Source organism: Arachis ipaensis, chromosome B2, assembly GCF_059453495.1.
Source record: "Arachis ipaensis isolate K30076 ecotype BB chromosome B2, ASM5945349v1, whole genome shotgun sequence".
Lineage (NCBI taxonomy): Eukaryota > Viridiplantae > Streptophyta > Magnoliopsida > Fabales > Fabaceae > Arachis > Arachis ipaensis.
Window position 1 is genome coordinate 81444611 of NC_142437.1, and position 21463 is coordinate 81466073.

At 36.4% G+C, this 21463-nt stretch overlaps 1 protein-coding gene across 1 annotated transcript; it reads right to left on the bottom strand.

The window, feature by feature from the left end:
• Positions 1 to 5891: 5891 nt before the first annotated feature.
• LOC107625422 (putative glycerol-3-phosphate dehydrogenase [NAD(+)] 1, cytosolic) lies at positions 5892 to 11263 on the bottom strand. Its single transcript, XM_016328050.3, has 5 exons — positions 9877 to 11263; positions 8820 to 9041; positions 7869 to 8116; positions 6699 to 6838; positions 5892 to 6307 (listed from the first exon to the last, which is right to left on the bottom strand). The coding sequence occupies exons 1-5, from the start codon at positions 10550 to 10552 to the stop codon at positions 6184 to 6186; spliced, it is 1410 nt and encodes a 469-aa protein (XP_016183536.1). The 5' UTR covers positions 10553 to 11263; the 3' UTR covers positions 5892 to 6183.
• Between the last annotated feature and the right edge of the window lie 10200 nt (positions 11264 to 21463).

Consider the following 21463-nt stretch of genomic DNA (forward strand, 5'->3'; position numbering starts at 1 on the left):
GATGATGGTTCTTGATAAGAGTAAAAAGAGGATGGTTCTTGGTATGGATAGGGAGATGGTGGCTCTTGATATGGGTAGAAAGATGATGGTTCTTGATATAGATAGGGAGGTGGTGGTTCTTGGTATGAATATAGAGATGGTGGTTCTTGATAGTTGGAACATAGGGCACTGAAATTTCTTTAGTTTTGACTTTGCCAACTGAAATCCGGGTAGTTCCTCCATCCACAATAATAAGAATTACTCATTGGGTGTGAGTAATAACCCATGTGATCTCTCTCCATTATTTTTCCTTAGCACAAAACACCTAACAGAATTAAACACACCATGTGGTAAACAGGCAAGTAAAGAAAAAAGAACATAAAAGAAAATAAAATAAAATATAAAAGAAAACAAAAATAAAAGAAAATAAAATAAAATAAAGAAAATAAACTGAATAATTAAGAAAATAAAATACCTAATAAGTAAAAAGGAGTATAAAATTTAAACTCAATAAATAAAAAAAACTAGGAAGAATAAAACAACTAAGGGGACACCAAACTTAATTTCAGAAATTAAGAGAAAAAAAGTTTAAATAAAATAAATCAAAATAATTTTTTTAAATTTAAAAAAATAAGTTAAATGAAATTAAAGCAAAAATGCCTAATCTAAGAAATCAAACAACCAGTAGTTGTCAATCACAGTCAATCCCCGGCAATGGCGCCAAAAACTTAGTGCGAATTTTATAACCCACAAACTAACCAGCAAGTGCACCGGGTCATACCAAGTAGTACCTGGTTCACGGAATTGCAATCACACCTTTGCAACTCCGCACAACTAACCAGCAAGTGCACTGGGTCGTCCAAGTAATACCTTACGTGAGTAAGGGTCGTTCCCACGGAGATTGTCGGCTTGAAGCAAGCTATGGTTATCTTGTAAATCTTAGTCAGGAGATTAGTGATCAAAATGATTTTGGTTTATGAAAAGTAAATAACATGAATTGAGTGTTACTTGTGATTCAGTAATGAAGAATAGGTTGAGGTTCCGGAGATGCTCTGTCGTCTGAATCTCTGCTTTCCTACTGTCTTCTTCTCCAAACACGCATGGCTTCCTTCAATGGCAAGCTGTATGTTGGTGGATCACCGTTGTCAATGGCTACCATCCGTCCTCTCGGATGAAAAATACCAGGCACAGTTTCTGTACGGCTAATCAATTGTTGAATCTCTCATCTCGGATGAAAAATACCAGGTACAGCTACCGCACGGCTAATCATCTGTCGATTCTCACTTGTATCGAAATAGGATCTCTCTATCCTTTTGCACACTGTCACTGCGCCTAACATTCGTGAGTTTGAAGCTCGTCACAGTCATCCCGTTCCAGATCCTACTCAGAATATCACAGACAAAGTTTAGACTTTCCGGATCTCAGGAATGCTGCCAATTGGTTCTAGCCTCTACCATGAAGGTTCTAATCTCATGGATTCGAATGCTCTGTTGTCAAGAGATGCAAGTCAAACTCGTGGATTAGAAACCCAAGAGATATGCACTCAAGCTGTCACCCAATGACTACGTTGAGCTCAAATAGAACGGGAGTGGTTGTCAAGAACACGTTCATAAATTTGAGAATGATGATGAGTGTCATGGATCATCATATTCTTTATATTGAAGTACGAGTGAGTATCTTAGAACAGAATCAAGTGTGATCGAATAGAAAACAATAGTAATTGCATTAATCCATTGAGACACAGCAGAGCTCCTCACCCCCACCTATGGGGTTTAGAGACTCATGCCGTAGAAGATATAATATGAAATGTAAAATGTCATGAGTTGCAAAATGAATCTCTAAAAGTAGTTTTTATACTAAACTAGTAACTTAGGTTTACAGAAAATGAGTAACTAGGTGTAGATAGTGCAGAATTCCACTTCCGAGGCCCACTTGGTGAGTGTTTGGGCTGAGCTTTCAAGCTTCCACGTGCATATGCCTCAAATTGGAGTTAAACGCCACCCTGGGTGCCAAAATGGGCGTTTAACGCCAAGAAGTGTGCCAGTTCTGGCGTTTTACGCCAGAAAAGGGTCTCTAGCTGGCGTTTAATGCTAGTTTGGGCCATCAAATCTCGGTCAAAGTATGGACTGTTATATATTTCTGGAAAGCCCAAGATGTCTACTTTCCAACGCAATTAAGAGCGCGCCAATTGGGCTTCTGTAGCTCTCGAAAATCCACTTCGAATGCAGGAGGATCAGAATCCAACAGAATCTGCAGTCCTTTCTCAGCCTCTGAATCAGATTTTTGCTCAAGTCCCTCAATTTCAGCCAGAAAATACCTAAAATTACAAAAAAACACACAAACTCATATAAAGTCTAGAAATGTGATTTTTGCACAAAAACTAATAAAAATATAATAAAAAGTAACTAAAACATACTAAAAACTACCTAAAAACAATGCCAAAAAGCGTATAAATTATCCGCTCATCAGTACCTCAAGTGAATGAGAGTCGATCCCACAAAGATTGATGGACTAAGCAACAATGGTTAAATGATTTACTTAGTCAGACAAACAGAAAAGAATGTTGAGAGTTCAAATGCATCAAACAGTAGTTCAGAGAATTAGAAAAGCAAGCAGTAAACAAGTTGTGAAGTATATATGGAGAAAACAGTTAAGGTTTCAGAGATATCTATCTTTCGGATTGACTTTTCTTACTAACTATTTTAATCATGCAACATTCAATTCATGGAAAATTATATGTGACTAAACCCTAATTCCTTAGACCCTTTTAGTCTTCTCTAACCTTCATCAACCACCAATTCGTTGGTCACTTGATTCCAATCAGAAGGTTAAGTTCAATTCTAGTTTATATGCCACAGAAACCTTAATTACCCTTATATAAGAGGATTATATGTCACGTATCCCATTAAGTCCAGATAATTAGAAGTTTAGGAGAAATTATTTTCAAGTCGTTGTTCAAGTAAAGAGCTTTTCCAAGTTATACAAGAACTCAATTAGAACAAAGGACATACTTCCGTTCCACCCAGATTCATAAGATAAAGAACGAAAACAATTCTTGAAATAAAAATCAATACATTAATTAAAATAGAAAAATAATAGTATCAATGCATACAATAAACAGAGCTCCTAACCATAACAGTGGAGGTTTAGTTGCTCATAGTTCAGAGAGAAAAACTAAAATTCTGAAAAATTGTAAAGTGCGAAATGAGGTAGAAGAGAAGAGATTAACCCGAAGGGCTAATTCTTTTCCCTTTTATATCTAATTCTAATTAATGTAAATTATATTTCCTAAAACTAAATAATATCTTTTCCTATTTTAAAAATAAAATAAAATTTAATCAAATTAAAATACTATTTAGTGCAAGCCTTGTACAGCGTGGGGACCACTTGATTCATAAGAGGTGGCGCAAAACTTGGAGAATCCAAGTTTGGTGCCGTTGAGGCTGTGTGAAATCTTCGAAGTCTTCCTTAGCTGGTGCCAAACTTGAGGTATCTCAAGTTTGGCTTCAAATGACCCGTAAGAACTCTTGGGATAGGTGAGTTGTGGCACCAAACTTGGAGTTTCTCAAGTTTGGCGCCACCAAGACAGCAAGCAAGGAAGGCGTTGTGATGATCATGGCGCCAAACTTGGGATTTCCTAAGTTTGGCGCCACCAATGCAGTAATTCCATATGAAAGGTATAAACCATTATATATCGTTAGAAATCTCTGGAAGTTGGCTTTCCAATGCTATTAGAATCACATCAATTGGACTTCTGTAGCTCAAGTTATTCTTGTTTGAGTGCATAGAGGTAAGGGTTGACAGCATCATCTACTTTCTTCCTCTTCTTCTATAGAAACTCCATCAAATCCATCCGAATGCTACCTGAAATAAACAAAATTGCACACAATTCAAAGTAGCATTCATAGTGGCTAAAAGATATTTAAATCTTGATTAAACATAACAATTCAAATGCAAATTCACTAGGAAAAGATAGGAAAGATGCTCACGCATCACGTACGCATGCCAATGATGCGTACGCATGATGTTAAAAATGTCATGTTTGCGTACACGAGACAGTGTCGCGTACACAAGAATATTGGGCAGAGCCAGATACTTGCGTTGCGTGACACCTCCACGTACGCATGCATATCAGAATCCAGAAAATGCTGATATCCTGCAGAAATGCAGTTTTTTACCAAAACTTTAAATGCGCATAACTTTTTCGTTAAAAATCATTTTTCAACCATTTTTGAATGGTTGAAAAAAGATCAATAAATAAACTTTTATACCAAATCTATTTTTGTTAAATTTTCAACTCCGATTACCGAGTTACGGTCTGCCGAAGTTAGCCAAAAATCAATTTTTTCAAAGATTCATAAGCCATATCAATTTCTACTCAATATAATGCCTCCCAATCATCCCAGTTCACTCATTTGATATCAACCAAGTTTACGCCTACTTAAATTATGTATTACAGCTCTAAATTCTCATTTTAACATCTCAAATCCTCAATTCTGCTATTCTAACAAATCATTACCAAATTCCACATACTCGATTTTATAATTATCATTTCAAGCTCGTGAATCAACATTCAATACATTTACCAATTTACCAACTTACCTTTCACGGAATTCGGTCCAAATTCACGGTCTCTGGACCAACATTCATTAATTCAATTCAAATCAATATTTCATTAATTCAACAGTTCATTCAATAATCAATTCATACCGCAATCTCACAACTCATAACAACCGATCACCAAATCAAAATCAAATTCAACACTTTGTCAATTACAATATTTTAATTCCATCCAATCATACAATTCATTCCTATTCCTAGGGGCATCTAGCCTAAGACTTCATGTGACATTACATGGTATTTAAATGAAACTTAAACCATACCTTAGCCGATTTTTCTCCAAGCTCAAAACCACCACATTTCAAGCTTCCAAGATTCCCAATCAAACCCAATAAGTTGCACCCACCAAAGCTTTATTCTAAGTACTCCAATTCACCGATTCAACTCCAATTTCGCATAAATTCAATCTAATACCATACAATGTACCAAAATCAAACACTAGGGTTTACTAATTCATCAACTCACAAGGATTTAGTGATTTCTTACCTTACCCATGAATGATTGGGGTGAAACCCAACAATTACCCAATACTAGATTGTACCTAAATAATCAAAATCATAAAAATCTCTCAATATTCAAACAAAAAACGTGAATCTGAATGCAAGGAATAATTGGGCACGAAAATCAGAGTTTCTTACCACTTTGTTTAGATATAATTGAAGAGCTCGGCAAGGTGAATGCGTGGCCGCAAACAGTGCGGCGATCGAAACTCTGGAGCAAAAGTTATGGAGTTTTGAAAATCAAAGAGTTAGGATTTCTCTCTTATTCCCTCTCTTCTCTTCAATTTAGCGTGGAACACAATGAAGGGGTTTTAGTTGCTGAATTGCACATGTGTGTGGCTTATATAGTGTGGGCTTAATCCCAGCTTGGGTCAAGTTTACTCGATTTAGTCAGTTGACTAAACTTTGGGCCAAAACCTTTAAGATTAGTGTTTTAATTTGTATTCTAATTATTTTTACTTTCCCAAATTATAATTTTTAGTTTCTTAACCTTGTTCACCCTTAATTAACTGTCTCACTTGTAGTGCCGGACAAACTTAAGTCGGTACTGCCGGTTAATTTACCAATACGCGTATTTATGCATTTTTTCGAAATACAATACATGTTCCCACTCAAAAAAATTCTCCGAATCTAAATATCATCGTTAAATTTATAAATTATGAATTCTAGATTTTCCAACTCCTTTGGTCCATATTTAATTACCATTTAACCAGGATTTTACAGCAGCTAATTGTTATACTATGTCATATCAGTTTTTCGGTTGTCGACTCACGCCTAAATTTGAGTCAAGGATTTGTATATAGCCCAAAATTCAATCTAGGGTTTCAAATTAGTGTAATTAGAGTCTCAAGAATCAAATTAATACATGGCACGAATCTCAAAGACCACTTTAAAAAGTTTAGTCGTTATAAAAATACATACCAAATTAATTAGTGAGTCAAAACTCAGGGATAAAATTGATTGCTATCTTCAAACTAATACATCTAGACCGATCAAAAAATTTCCTTGACAAATTCTTCTTGCTTATGGATACATGCACCCAAAACCCAATCCCCCTCCTCACCTCCTTCTTTACATAAAACAATCATGGTTTTCCAAGAAGTGAAGGCCTATAAAAGACATGGCTTTGTGCAATCTCAATGCGTTCACGGGGATCATTAAGATTCTCATCCCTCAGGGCCTGGAGAATAGCTTGTGATGATTGTTCCCTGAGAAATGCAACAGGAACAAAAAATATAAAGAATTATCCTTCTACTAAGAGCTAATTCTGTTAATAAAATATATAATATCAAAATAACTTTGAAAAAAAATAACAAAATATTTGTTTTGCATCATTAAATATTTCGAAGAATCAAATTACTTGTTTTTGACAAGTTAGAGCATAAATTACACGAGTCAGAGTTTTAAAAAATTGATTGTAAATTTTATGACGAGTATTATAATACAATATTTAGAAAATTGCTACTTTGGTAGTAGTATAAATATACATGCATTGACGCATTTTATGGGGTATCACAAATTGCCACATAAAGATAATCTGAATTTAATAGTAAGACTAAACCAAATAAGATAATATTGTGAAATCAGATAAAATTATACCTTGATATCAATATCTTATATAATGTCTTGAGGATTGGGCAGAGCTCAACAGGGGCAACAGGTTTGTTTTCTTCAGGGTGCAACACATTCAAGCTTGATTGGCTCAGAAGTTCAAAGAATGCCTTCACTGCAGAAACACCCTAGAAATATAGTATGCAAAATAAGTCACTATGCATAATCTAGTGCAAAAATTTAAATAGTATGCATGAAGTCATCTGCTTAAACCTAAAATTAAAAGATTAAAATAAATAATAAATAAATAACAAAAAACATGGCTCTATATCACTTGTTAGTCAACCGTCCCCTTGGCTCTATATCACTTGTTAGTTGGTATAGCTATTGGTTACAATTTTACTTGTTCTAATTAAATTTGTTTTTCACTTTGTACCTATTGGTTCATAACTTCGTATAAAGCGGGAGTACTGATCCATAACCAATAATCATAAAATGTTCTTGCAAGTTTTGATATTTCTCAACAGCATAAATGATTCCGAAATCACTTTTTTTTTTCTTCCCACAATATTCCTCCAGTTAGGTAGATCAAGGACAATCTGCTGCGAATCTGACATTCATTTAAGAGTTTGTCATTGGCTAATAGATTGCTGCATACAAATGGCAAGATTTAAATTCCCGACATTTAATTAAGCGAACGAGTGAATTATCCACTTGATCATCCCGTATTTTCATTTGTGAGGAAGCTTTAAATAAACCTATATTTCACCAAAGAATAAATAAATAAAGCCAACCTCCTACTCCTACAGTACGACCAGCTCTGGCTATGCAATGCTAAAAGCATTCTTCATGAGGAAGTAGCACATTCTGTTGCATATATAAGACAACTCACAAAATTCCAAAGATGCAAGATTTGGCAAAAACAAAGGCGTGTGGTTTGCCTAATGTTTTCAACTTCTTAAGAATCTTTTCTTGGAAATTCATGAAAAAAAATGCTATGTACATAAAAAATTAGCCACCAAATAAGTTATTATGTATTTATGGATAAATAGGTGTTGTATTTAATTCATCTTCAGTATTTATTTTGTATTTTAATATATATTCTATACGAGTGACTGGTTTATTAGTTGATTTTTAGTGTACACGAGCATTGTTGTTCTTGAAAACATTATGTAAACTAGGTAGGCACCCTCTTCTGACAGAAACTTGAAGCTATACCTGAATCATTCCTTTGCCACTAATGCTGTCACCCATGTCTGGGCTTAATGCGCCCTTAGCAAGCATCTGGCCATACCATGCATTACGCCCTTTTAACAAAGTCACATAAGTGTCAGCTAATAATGGCCCTGCGAGTTTCTCAGGTTCTTCAGCCAACAAATGAGTGATAAATATCATCTCCGATGTGCAATGTGCGAAGTATACGGATTTACTTGTCGCACTCTCATTTGTAAGGGCAGCTACCATTCCTGAAAAGAGAGGAAGAAGAAGAAAAACCACACATATATTGTAAATCAGAAACCAAATAATGTTAACTTAAGAAAGTGATATTATTTGCCATCTTCCCACCAACAATAATGCCTAAGAGTAACTAAAACACTAGATACAGATCCAAAGGGTATTGCAAGATATGTTGAATACTATTATGAATGTGATGGTCTATTGGTCTGGACGCCGGACCATTTACACTGATAGAATCAAAAGCTCAGTTTTCATGCAAGAGGCTACAATAAAACCAGAAATTAGCAAACAAACTCTAACTAATATAGTAATACCCTTTTGGAATATGTTTGGAACCTTTACCACATGTGCCAATTCTCTTTGTCTCATTTGTTTTATTTATTCTACAACAACCGTTCACAAGTGCTTTGTTAATTAGTTTTGCTATCAAGTTGGATAAGGAATTTGTTAACTTATATCAGTTACCAAATGAGAAATAATAGTGTTAAGATAATTATATATCATCTCAATTACACTAAAACGAGAGAAGGAAGAAGAGAATGAGGTATTGATATCAGAAAAGATGCTAATTTCACTGTCAACCATATTATGTATACACCAAAAACCACTATTAAGTTGACATGGCAAAATTATAAAGCAATATTTCCCAACGCCTCTTTTAGCAAACTTGGGTATCAATTTTGTATATTTGAAATAGATAATTGGGTATACCTGCCCCAATTGCATATACATTTTTCAAGCCACCCATGACTTCATGAGTGATAAGGTCACTGTTGTCCCAGACTATAAAATGAGGTTGTCTTAGGAACTTTGCCAGAGGTTTCCTCCATTTCTCAGCACCACATATGCGAGCATTAGCATACTCCTTGTTGTAGATTTCAGATGCTATATTTGGACCCCCAAGATAAAGTATGTTCTCCATAGGCAATCCAGCTGTCATATATTATAACTGAACAAGATTAGAGAATGTAAACTTGACAACTACAATATGCTAAATTACCGGCTTCTATTTGTTTGATTTCAAAGAAAATCTAGACATCAAAAAGCTGTGACCAAGCCAGAGGTTTCTCGCCTTTGATCTACAACTAAATAAGAACATGCTAAAGATAGAATTAGTGGAATCAACAGGCTTGTGTTGAACATGGTGATCAGAAAGTGGTATTAGGCCCTATATAAATAGTGTTATGCTACATGTACTCCAAATTTCACATCAAAAACCATTTTAAACTCTCTTCCTTTTTCAATTTTTTTCCAATTTTTTTTTATATAAATACAAGAATAACTAACGAACTAATGACTATGTTCTGTCTATTTAATTAACACAATAATATCAATATTTCTAATAATTGACTGACATCGATCAAACGGTCAAAATAAACTTAGATATCATTTTCACATTCACTAAAATAAACTAGGTGCTTTGTCCTCCCAGTACACCAAACTGCAGGTGGATGTTATAGTCTTCAGTTAATCATGTTCGATTAAGTGTATGAAAACACCTTTTATTTTAGATAAACCAGTCATCATTTTTTGGATTCTTCTTTTGGAAACTAAATGTCAATATAATAATCTTTTAGTAACTAAATTAGTAGTTTAAAGTAGAAAGCAATGCAATGAGTTTGATTTTGATGCACCTCCAAAATAAAAAGTAATATTTTTTGCTAATGTGACATTAGGTAATTAAATACACATATAAATCTGTTTTGCATTATCAGTACATGAAAATTAAATTCAGCAAACAACATAGATGAAGAAAGAAAAACCTTACTTGCTTGGCTAATCATTTTGGTTGGAGTTATAATATGCGGAAGAGGATCGAGTGCAGCCTCTATACCCTTTGAAAGAGAGATTATGACAGGCATTGTGATCCTCTCCTTCCAATACTTACTAATCTCTTCGAAAATCTCGCGTGTCTCGGTAGAAGGCAAGCCATTGACAACAATATCAGCGTCCCAAACAGCTTCCTGCAAGTTAGTTACAACTTTCAAGGGGCAAAGAGGAGTTTCAATCATGTTCAAACAGAATCCATCTTTTAGAATCTCATCTGCAAGCAAAGTCCTGTCACCAAGCCTCGCCTCCACGTACTTAAGGTACGCGCAGCGCCGGATCAACCGCCGCAAAACGTCCTCTCTCGAGTTTATTACTTCAAAAAGATGCTCCGCCGTGGCCCTGTCCACCGCCCTGCCCGGCCTTCTCCATATCCTGATCTGAACCTTCTCCCGGAATTGTCCGTACGAATCTTGAAGCAATGCCGCGAAGACACTTCCCCAGGCGCCAGCTCCGACGCTAACGATTTTCAGCGGGTCACTGTTGGATTTTCCAAGAAGGCTGCGTAGCTCCTCAAGCTTCTCCTCTAAGCAATTCAAGTTCTGAACAGATCCGTTACCGTTACCGTTACTGTTCGAGTGAGCATTGGTAACTGTTCCGGTAATGCTTCCTACCATTCTCTAAGACGAAGAAAGAAGGCAAGAGATGAATGAAAAAAAAAACTACTGAAGAACCGAATTACAGTAAGTTTTTCGATGAACTTCAGTAGTTGAGACTTGATATTGTTATTTTCTAATTCAGTGGAATATCATACACCTTTTACAGTGGGATATCAAACGTTTTTTGGTGTCTAAAGTTGAAACTGGAAAATTTTAGAACTTTGGATCAGCTTTTCCATTCTTTGATATGTTTATAAATTATAATAAGCTAATGAAAACCATTAGTCACCTGGTCCACAGTTAAGTAAACAATAAAAAGAACTAAACAATATTTGGGATCTTCAGTTTCCAGAATTTCTCATTCAGAATAGAAATGTGAGTGGAGTTATTTGGGTTTCTAAGAAGGGGAGAAGATGCTAGAAGACAAGAAGGGAAAATACAAAAACATCAAACTTCAAAACCAAATGAAACTTTGTTTTCTCCGTCTTGAGGTTGTTCATCTGCCCAACTGTAAAGACGCTGCTAGTTTCTTTTTTTTTTTTTTTAAAAAAAAAAAGAGAAAGAAACTTTTTGTGTTGGAACTTGGAAGCTACAAAGCTGTGTTTATTCATTTAAATGGTTGAGGAAACAAAGTAATGAAAAGTGCATGAAGTGGAGGACGATACAAACTGAAAAATTTTTCAAGGTTGAAACCAAAATATGCTTGTTTACAACAATTTACCATGCCAAAGATAAAAGAGAAAAGGTTTTTTATAAATAAATTTAGGGTGTTAAATATAAAAATTTTATAGGTTTAGCTAGCATGCACCGATAAACTTACTATGAGTAAAAAATTTTAAATATTTTTATTTAATTAATACAAAATAAATATATTAAAAATTTATATTTTTAATAATTTTTTAATTTATAAATTTAACATGTATTCTTAAAATACAAAATAGATGAATCAAAATTTTATATCACAAGACTAACAAATTTGTTTTAATATATTTATTGTGTAAAATTACTAAACTTTTCAACATAAATAACAGTGTTTTTAACAAAATCCTATTATAAAACGCTTTTAAGGTTTTGTAAATTCAATACTTCTTTATTATTTTTCTTAATCTGTGTAACTATTCAAAAGTTCAATGGAGTAACTGTTATGAAAGAAAGTCTATAAGTATAATTACTTTTCTACAACACGTATTAAATATTGTTTTAAGAATTTACCATTCTTTTTTATTTTCCCAAAATGAAATTGCAAAATACTAATGAGTAATGGGGCAGTTTGGTTAAATCTTGTTGAAGGCATTAAAGGGTTAGCTAGAAGCTCTTACCAACTTTCTTACGTGGTCATTAAATATTGGATGACTTTTGCCTGTCATGTTCAATACCACTATATCCGTTGCCCGTTGGTATTGCTGATCACGATGTCCTAGTGTGGACGGACCTTAGGTAGCGTTTGGTGGAGAGACAGAGACGGAAAGACTGAGATTGAGAGACAGAGACTAAGAGACAGGGATTGAAATAAATCTCAGTATTCTGTTGGTGCAAAATGGGAGACAGGAATTGAAACAAGAATGAAACTCTAATTTAATTTGCACAAAGGGTAAAATTAGAATTAATTAATTGAAATGAAAGTATTTTAGGTATAAAATGTTATTAAAATTTCAGTCTCCATCTCTAAAAATTTCAGTCCCCTGTGTCCCTACTTTTTGGAAGTACTGAAATACTGAAATTTTAGAGACAGAGACAGGAATTTTAGTACCAGTCTCTGAACTAACAAACACGATACTGAGTCTCAGTCTCTCAGTCTCTGTCTCAGTACCTCAAAACAAACGCTACCTTAGTCTGGTCGGATGATGATAAGAGCTCCATATTTTAGAAATTTCATTTTGAATTAATTGCTCATACAACCGTTACAAATCTGATGTCATAACTCGACATTATATACAATAATTTGGCATTATATACCATAACTCGACGTTATACGTTATAATCATATTCAACGGGACTACATCTTGAAATAAAAACGTCCAACTAGACAATATCTCTTATTAAAATTTAATAACTACTCTTCAAGATCAACAGAAATGTAACCGACATTTTTTACCTCACTTATAAAGGTATGGCATCTTATCCTCAAGATATATACTGAATTCATAATACTAACTTAAGCATCGGAGTGCCTTTTGCAGGTACATTCCCCCTTTGTTCATACTCTCCCAAGACGTGATATCTCTCTAGACACAAGCTCGGATCTTTCAAGTCTATAGCTCGGCGTTGAAGGAAACAACTTGACGTTGACTCTCAGATACTGAGTTACATCCAGGTTACGTACACAAGAACAATTGGCGTCCACCGTGTGGCCGAAAACATAATTCTTTTCTTTTTTATCGGGCTCACTGCTTCTACATCTGCCCATGGCTGATCTCCCTCCGCCTACACCGTCCGACCTTCTCCAGATGGTATCTGAGTTGTAACAAGCTAATCAGCGCATGGCGGAAGAGAATCAAAGAATGACAAATCAAATTGCCGAGCTAACTAATGCTCGAATCGAAAACAATGATGTTCGTTAAGAACGAACAGAAGAACACCAATTTGGCCCAACACACGTATCCGAAACTGCTCGGAATGAAGAAGGTCGACCTCAACAAAATGAAGAAGCTCGGCCAGAAAATGAAAACGCTGAGCCTGACAATTCTACTGGACCATTCACGGCTGAAGTGATGAATTTCAAGCTTCCCAGAAGGTTCACCTTACCGACTACATTAATCCCCTACGATGGGTTAGGAGATCCGAAGAAATATATCAAGAAGTTCAAATCCATAATGATAGTAAATGGTGCATCGGATAAAGTTCTATGCCGTTGTTTTCCATCTTATTTAGACGGTCCTGTACTTGATTGGTTTTGCTTTTTGCTTGCAGATTCTATTTCTCGTTTTCAGGAACTTGCGAAGGTTTTCGAGGAGCATTTTGCTGGTTCGGCCATCTACCTGCATGATTCGAATTATCTGAACACAATTAAACAAGGTCAGAATGAAAGTTTTAAAGACTACATGATTCGTTTCACAAAGGTGGCAATGAGCATAGCCGACTTCCACCCCGAGGTGCATCTGCACGCCATCAAAAGTGGGCTCCAACCAGGAAAATTTCAAGAGGCTATTGCTGTTGCCAAACCAAAGACCTTGGCCGAATTTTGCTAAAAAGTGAAAGGTCAGATCGATATCGAGGAACTCTGACAAGCCCAGAAAGTAGATAAACCTCACTACAAAGAAGAAGAAAAACCACGGGAGAGTAAGAAAAATTTTAAACTTACTCCCCGTTATGAATCCTATACTCAGTTCAATACTAAGTGCGACGACATCATCAAGGAGATCCTAAATTCCAAATTGATCAAGCCACCACGGAAGGCCGGCAACTATCCAGATTTGAAGGGTGCAGACAAATCAAAGTATTGCACTTTTCACCAGAAGCATGGACATACTACTGATGAGTGTGTCATCACCAAAGACCTTTTCGAGTGACTAGTTCAGCAAGGCCATCTCGATAAATACATCGGTGGCCATATACAACGGCATGCCCCTCCCACTGGTGACCATAACTTGGCAGGACAGCAGCCCGAGACAAAGAAAGGACGAACACAAGTCATCCTGAACAACCGAGAGGAGTTATTAATTGTATTTCTGGAGGTTTTGTAGGTGGAGGCGCTACAAGCTCGGCATGAAAAGGCTTTTATCGAGCTATGATATCCATAGAATCCAGTCCAATCAATCCTCAAACGCCTTCATATTTTTCTCAAATGACATTTCAAGCCTCCGACTTCAATACAACTACAACAAGTCTAGATGACCCTGTTGTAATCTCTATCCAGTTAAGAGATCTTTTAGTTAAAAAAGTACTACTGGACCTGGGGAGCAGTACTGATGTTCTTTTCTATTCAACATTCTAGAAGATGAAACTAAGTAACAACATGCTACAACCTTCCCCTGGAGACCTAGTCGAATTTTCAGGTGAAAGGGTCCCGATTTTGGGATCTGTGTGGTTGCAAACCACACTCGGTGAGAATCCTTTATAAAAAACTTCATATGTTCAATACTTAGTTGTAGACTATTTTAACCCTTACAATTTGATCCTTGGCCGACCTTTCTTGAATAAGTTCGGCGCTATAGTATCCACAATTCATCTCTGTGTTAAGTTTCATGTGCAGGTGACGAGTGGATAAATGTCGGTCAAGAATTACCAAAAGTATTTTTCCAAATCAACGTCGCAAGCATAGTCTTAACCGACGAGATTTTTGCTAGTCAGAGTTAAAATGAGTGTCACAAATAAAATCGAATAACGGGAGTAGAATTCCAGGTCATTTTTCCTAGGAGTTGACACAAGATGCAAATTATTGGTTAGGATTTTCTGGAGCTTTTCGGAGTTGAGAACAAGAAAAATAAATAACTAGAAATTAGAGCAATAGATAACTAGCAAAAGTTGGTAATTAATCAATATAAAAGGCCTTGGTTCGGGTGAGAATCGGAATTTCTATCCTTATTATCTTCCCCAAGTGTGATGGTAAAGGCTCATTGCTCTCACTTAGTTATCCTCTAACAAGTGAAGGAAAGTCAAGTGAACACCACTAACTTTAGCTCACAAGTCCTAGTCACTTCGTAGAGAAGAACTAAAGTTGGTGAGGTTCAAGCTAATTAGCAACTTTCAATTACCAATCAACACTTGGTTATAACAATTCAAGTGGCTCCAATTACTCAATCCCAAACCAAGCAAGGAAATCTACTCCATTATCATGGATGATATTTCCTCAAACACTTGGTGAGCAAAGATAAAAGACTTGATAACAACTAGAAAAATAACTCAATTCAAATTACCACTAACAATAATCAACAATAGCAAAACAAGCAATAACAATGGATATGAAAATAACTCAATGCATTAACAAAATTCAAAGGTAACAAGATCCAAACATGAATTCAAAATAATTAAATTAACAAGAGTACTAAAGGAATTAAAGAAGAAAACCCAAAAGGAAGTAATAGAAATGAAGGTAGCAACAGTTTCTCTCAGGATCCAATTGAAATTAAAATAAGAAAACCAAAAACCCTAGAGAGAAGTAGGAATTTCTCTCACTAGAATTCAAAACTCAAAAACTAAGCTAAAGTGTAAGTGTGTGTCATCCCTCTCCATTCCCAGAGTCTTGTCTTCACTTTCGGGCTTGAAACTGGACCAAAAGTAGCCCAAAAATCGTCCCCATCGTATTCCCTTTACTGCAGCACATGATGCTCGTCACGCATACGTGTCAGCCACGCATGCGCGTCGGTGGACTTTGCACAAGGCCACGCATACGCATCGATGGACGATGCTCATGGTCACACGCACGCTTCAGCTTCTCAAATCTTCAATTTCTTGTGTTCCTTCCACTTTAACATGCTTTCTCTTCATCCTCCATGCCATTCCTACTCTATAAATCCTGTAATCACTCAACAAATGCATCACGTCATCGAATAGTAACAAGATAGAATTAAAAACTAGTAATTTTTAGGCCTAAGAAGCATGTTTTCAATCATAGCACAAAGTTAGGAAGGAATCTTAAAAACATGCAATTTACATGAATAAGTGTGAGGATAGTTGACAAAATCCACTCGATTCGATACAAATTAAGTCATGAAATAATGGTTCATCAGCAGGACGATCTTATCACGACAATTCACAGCGACGTCCGTGAAGCTCGTCAATGTTTACCACAATAGTCTGAAAAGACCTAACCGAAGTATCAACGCACAAGTAAACAGCATAAGCAGTCAGGACGAACTCCCAGTTTTGGCCGAGCTTGATCCAAGGGCGGATGTTCTTGAACGCCCAACCCCAATAGAAAACTTACAAAAAATTTATTTTGCAAATAGCTCGAAAAAATTGACTTATGTAGGAACTACACTAAGCTTGGAAGAGAAAGCCTCATTTCAAACATTCTTACAACAGTATGCCGACTTATTTGCCTGGACACCTACAGACATGCCTGCAAACATTCTTACAACAGCATGCCGACTTATTCTCATAAGTTGGAATTGGATCCCTATGTCTGACCTATAGCACAGAAGAAGCAAAACCTAGGCCTTGAAAGAAAGCAAGCCTCTCTAGAAGATACTAAAAAGCTAATCAATACCGGCTTCATACAAGAGATCAGATTCACAACTTGGTTAGCTAACGTCCTCATGGTAAAAAAACATAATAGTAAATGGCGCATGTGTGTTGATTTCACTGATCTCAACAAAGCATGCCCAAAAGATTCCTATCCCTTACCATCTATTGATTGCTTAGTAGATAATGCTTCAGGTTATCAAACACTGAATTTCATAGATGCATATTCTGGCTATAACCAGATTCTAATGCATCCATCCGATCAAAGTAAGACTGCATTTATTACTGAATATGGAAATTACTACTATAAAGTTATACCATTTGAACTTAAGAATGCAGGAGCCACATATCAACGCCTTATGGACAAGGTATTTGCAACACAGATCGGCAGAAACCTAGAAGTTTATGTCGATGACATGGTCGCCAAAACAAAGCTCGGCGACAATCATCTTGACGACCTTGCAGAAATATTCAATCAAATACGCAAATACTATGCGGGTCAATCCTGATAAGTGTGCCTTTGGTGTACAAGGAGAAAAATTTCTCAGTTTTATGCTCACCAACTGCGGTATTGAAGCCAATCCAGAAAAATGCCGAGTTGTATTGGACATGGCGAGCCCACAAACAATTAAAGAAGTCCAATAGTTAACAGGAAGACTTGATGCACTCTCTAGATTCCTACCTTGTTTAGCTTCTAAATCTTTTTGTTTCTTTCAAACGCTAAAAAAGAAAAAAAATTCAATGGACGAATGAATGTGAAAATATTTTCACAACTATAAAAAACACTCTTTCAAAACCACCTATTTTGCAAACACCCTTTCAAGGGGAACCACTCTACTTATATTTATCTGTTACTAACTGGGCTATAAGCTCTGTTCTTATTGCAGAGAGACAGAAACAGCAACAGCCCATCTATTTTACTAGCAAGAATCTACAACATACCGAACTTTGCTATCATAAGATCGAGAAGCTAGCTTTAGCTTTGGTGTTCTCAGCCCGACGACATCGGCCATATTTCCAAAGCCATGTCGTCTATGTTCGCACAGATCAACATTTACGACAAGTTCTCCAAAAACTAGAATTAGCTGGCCAATTAGTTAAATGGTCGGTTGAGCTCTCCGAATTCGACATCAGATATCAGGGACGAGGTCAAATAAAGTCTCAATATTTGGCACACTTTATCGCCGAATTCACAATCCCAAATTCCATTGATGATTCAACTCAATGGTCTTTGTATGTGGATGGCTCATCCAATCCCCAAGAGTGTGGCGCGGGGGGTTTTACTTAAAGATGGAAATGGTTACGTCATAGAGCAGTCTTTACACCTTTCTTTCACAGCGAGTAACAATCAAAGTGAGTACAAAGCTATAATCGCTGGTCTTAAACTCGCCGTCGATCTAAATTTACCGAACTCAATGTATACTATGACTCCTTGCTCGTCGTTCAACAGGTAAATAACTTATATCAGGTAAAAGATCATTTATTATCCAAATACCTTGCTATTGTTCAGAGCTTAACTACAAAGTTCTCCAAAATTGAAATTCAACACATACCTCGTGAACATAATAGCCGAGCTAATATCCTATCTAAGCTCGCCAGTACACAAACAACTACTTCTTCCCTTCACGAATTCACACTACTTAAACCAAGTATAGATCTAATCAAAATTCTAAGTGTCATACAGGATGCAGATTGGCGAACACCCTATATAAACTATCTCAAGACTGGGATATTACCAGACAACATTGAAAATACTCGGCAATTTCGCCGACAGGCTTCATTTTTTATAATATATAGCAATTGCCTATATAGACTAGGATTCTCTCGTCCTCTGTTTAAACATCTTTCCAGGTCGGATGCCGAACTTCTGCTTGCTGAAGCACACGAAGGAATATATGGCACACACCTCGGAGCCCAAAGTTTGTCCTAAAAAATACTCCGAGATGGTTTCTATTCGCCAACATTGCAGAAATTCTGTAAAATAAAGGCAAAAGGTTGTGACAATTGCCAAAAGCACAATCCGATCACACACCTACCAGCTGAAATCCTTCACAATTCCGACGTAAGTTGGCCCTTCAATCAATGGGGGATCGACATCCTCAGTCCATTCCCTTTAGCGGTATGGCAGGTAAAATTTTTAATAGTAGCAATTGATTACTTCTCCAAATGGATAGAGGCAGAGCCCCTAGCAAAGATCACATAACAACAAATGGTTTCCTTTTTATAGAAGAATATTATCTGTAGATTCGGCATACCTCGGCACATTATCACTGATAATGGTCGCCAGTTTGCCGATCATAAATTCACCTCCTTTTTGCAGGATTTAAAAATCAGACAATATTTTTCGTTAGTAGAACACCCGCAGACAAATGGCTTAGCTAAGGCTGTAAATAAAGTTATCTTACACGCTTTGAGAAAGAAACTTGACGATGCCAAGGGTCTCTGGGCCGAATTAATACCGGAGGTCATATAGGGATACAATACCACCATCCACTCAACAACAAAGGAAATGCCTTTCCGTCTAGTGTATGGTTCGGACGCAATGATACCTGTCGAAATCTCCCAAGCCTCACTCCGAACTCAAATGGCCGACCATACTACAACAGATACAGCTCGTCAACATGACTTAGATACCATTGAAGAAATACGAACTTCGGCAGTGATGAGCGGATAATTTATACCCTTTTTGGCATTATTTTTACATAGTTTTTAGTATGTTTTAGTTAATTTTTATTATATTTTTATTAGTTTTTACGCAAAAATCACATTTCTGGACTTTACTATGAGTTTGTGTGTTTTTCTGTGATTTTAGGTATTTTTTGGCTGAAATTTAGGGACCTGAGCAAAAATCTGATTCAGAGGCTGAAAAAGGACTGCAGATGCTGTTAGATTCTGACCTCCCTGCACTCGAAGTGAATTTTCTGGAGCTACAGAAGCCAATTGGCGCTCTCTCAATTACGTTGGAAAGTAGACATTCTGGGCTTTCTAGCAATATATAATAGTCCATACTTTGCCTGAGATTTGATGGCCCAAATTGGCGTTCAAAGTCAGCCCAAGGATTTATGGCGTAAAACGCCCAAACTGGCACCAGAATTGGAGTTATACGCCCAAACTGGCACCAAAGCTGGCGTTTAACTCCAGGAACAGCCTTTGCACGAAAAAGCTTCAATACTCAGTCCAAGCATACACCAAGTGGGCCCCGAAAGTGGATTTTTGCATCATTTACTTATTTCTGTAAACCCTAGGTTACTAGTTCATTATAAATAGGACCTTTTACTATTGTATTTTCATATTTGGATCATCTTTTGATCTTTTGATCATCTTTTAGAGAGCTTCTTTTCATATTTGGGAGGCTGGCCATTCGGCCATGCCTGGACCTTCGTCACTTTTGTATTTTCAACGGTGGAGTTTCTACACCCCATAGATTAAGGTGTGGAGCTCTACTGTTCCTCACAAATTAATGCAAAGTACTATTATTTTTCTATTCAATTCAAGCTTATTCTTATTCTAAGATATTCACTCGCACTTCAACCTGATGAATGTGATGATCCGTGACACTCATCATCATTCTCACCTATGAACGCGTGCCTGACAACCACTTCCGTTCTATCTGCAATAGCTTGAGTGTGTATCTCTTAGCCTCCTAGTTCACGACGCATGGTTGCCTCTCCTGACAACAACACCCTCCATTCCGTGAGATCAGAGTCTTCGTGGTATAAGCTAGAATCAATTGGCAGCATTCTTGAGATCCAAAAAGTCTAAACCTTGTCTGTGGTATTTCGAGTAGGATCTGGGATGGGATGACTGTGACGAGCTTCAAACTCGCGAGTGTTGGGCGTAGTGATAGACGCAAAAGGATCATTGGATCCTATTCCAACATGAGTGAGAACCTACAGATGATTAGCCCTACGTAACCCGTAGCTGGACCATTTTCACTGAGAGGACGGACGGTAGCCATTGACAACGGTGATCCCCCAACATACAGCTTGCCATGGAAGGGAGTACGCATGATTGGATGAAGACAATAGGAAAGCAGAGGTTTAGAAGCAACAAGCTTCTCCATACGCTTATCTGAAATCCTACCAATGAATTACATAAGTATTTCTATCTTATTTTCTGTTTTAATTATATTTTAATTATCAAAACTTCAAAACCATTTGAATTCGCCTGACTGAGATTTACAAGGATGACCATAGCTTGCTTCAAGCCGACAATCTCCGTGGGATCGACCCTTACTCACGTAAGGTATTACTTGGACGACCCAGTGCACTTGCTGGTTAGTTGTGCGGAATTGCAAAAGTGTGATTGTAATTTCGTGCACCAAGTTTTTGGCGCCGTTGCCGGGGATTGTTCGAGTTTGGACAACTGACGATTCATCTTGTTGCTCAGATTAGGTAATTTTATTTTATTTTTAAGCTTTTTATTTCTTATTTTCGAAAAATACCAAAAAAATTAATAAAATTATAAAAACCAAAAATTTTATGTTTCTTGTTTGAGTCTAGTGTCAAATTTTAAGTTTGGTGTCAATTGTAATTTTTTTAATTTTTCTTAAAATTTTCGAAAAACTCATGCATGGTGTCCTTCATGATCTTCAAGTTGTTCTTGATGATTTTTCTTGTTTGATTTTTTCATTTTCTTGTTATGCATCTTTTCTTGTTTTTCATATGCATTTTTGAATTCTTAGTGTCTAAAGTTTAAAAATTTTTAAGTTTGGTGTCTTGCATGTTTTTCTTTTCTTAAAAATTTTCAAAAACATGTTCTTGATGTTCATCATGATCTTCAAAGTGTTCTTCGTGTTCATCTTGA

What these genes read in the sequence shown, in the direction of transcription:
- LOC107625422 (XM_016328050.3), bottom strand. Translation starts at nt 10,552, where the DNA reads ATGGTAGGAAGCATTACCGGAACAGTTACCAATGCTCACTCGAACAGT. An exon ending in GTGGCAAAGGAATGATTCAG is followed by an intron (nt 6,839 to 7,868) that starts GTATAGCTTCAA and finishes CTATATTTCTAG; the next exon opens with GGTGTTTCTGCAGTGAAGGC. An exon ending in TATAAGATATTGATATCAAG is followed by an intron (nt 6,308 to 6,698) that starts GTATAATTTTAT and finishes TGCATTTCTCAG; the next exon opens with GGAACAATCATCACAAGCTA.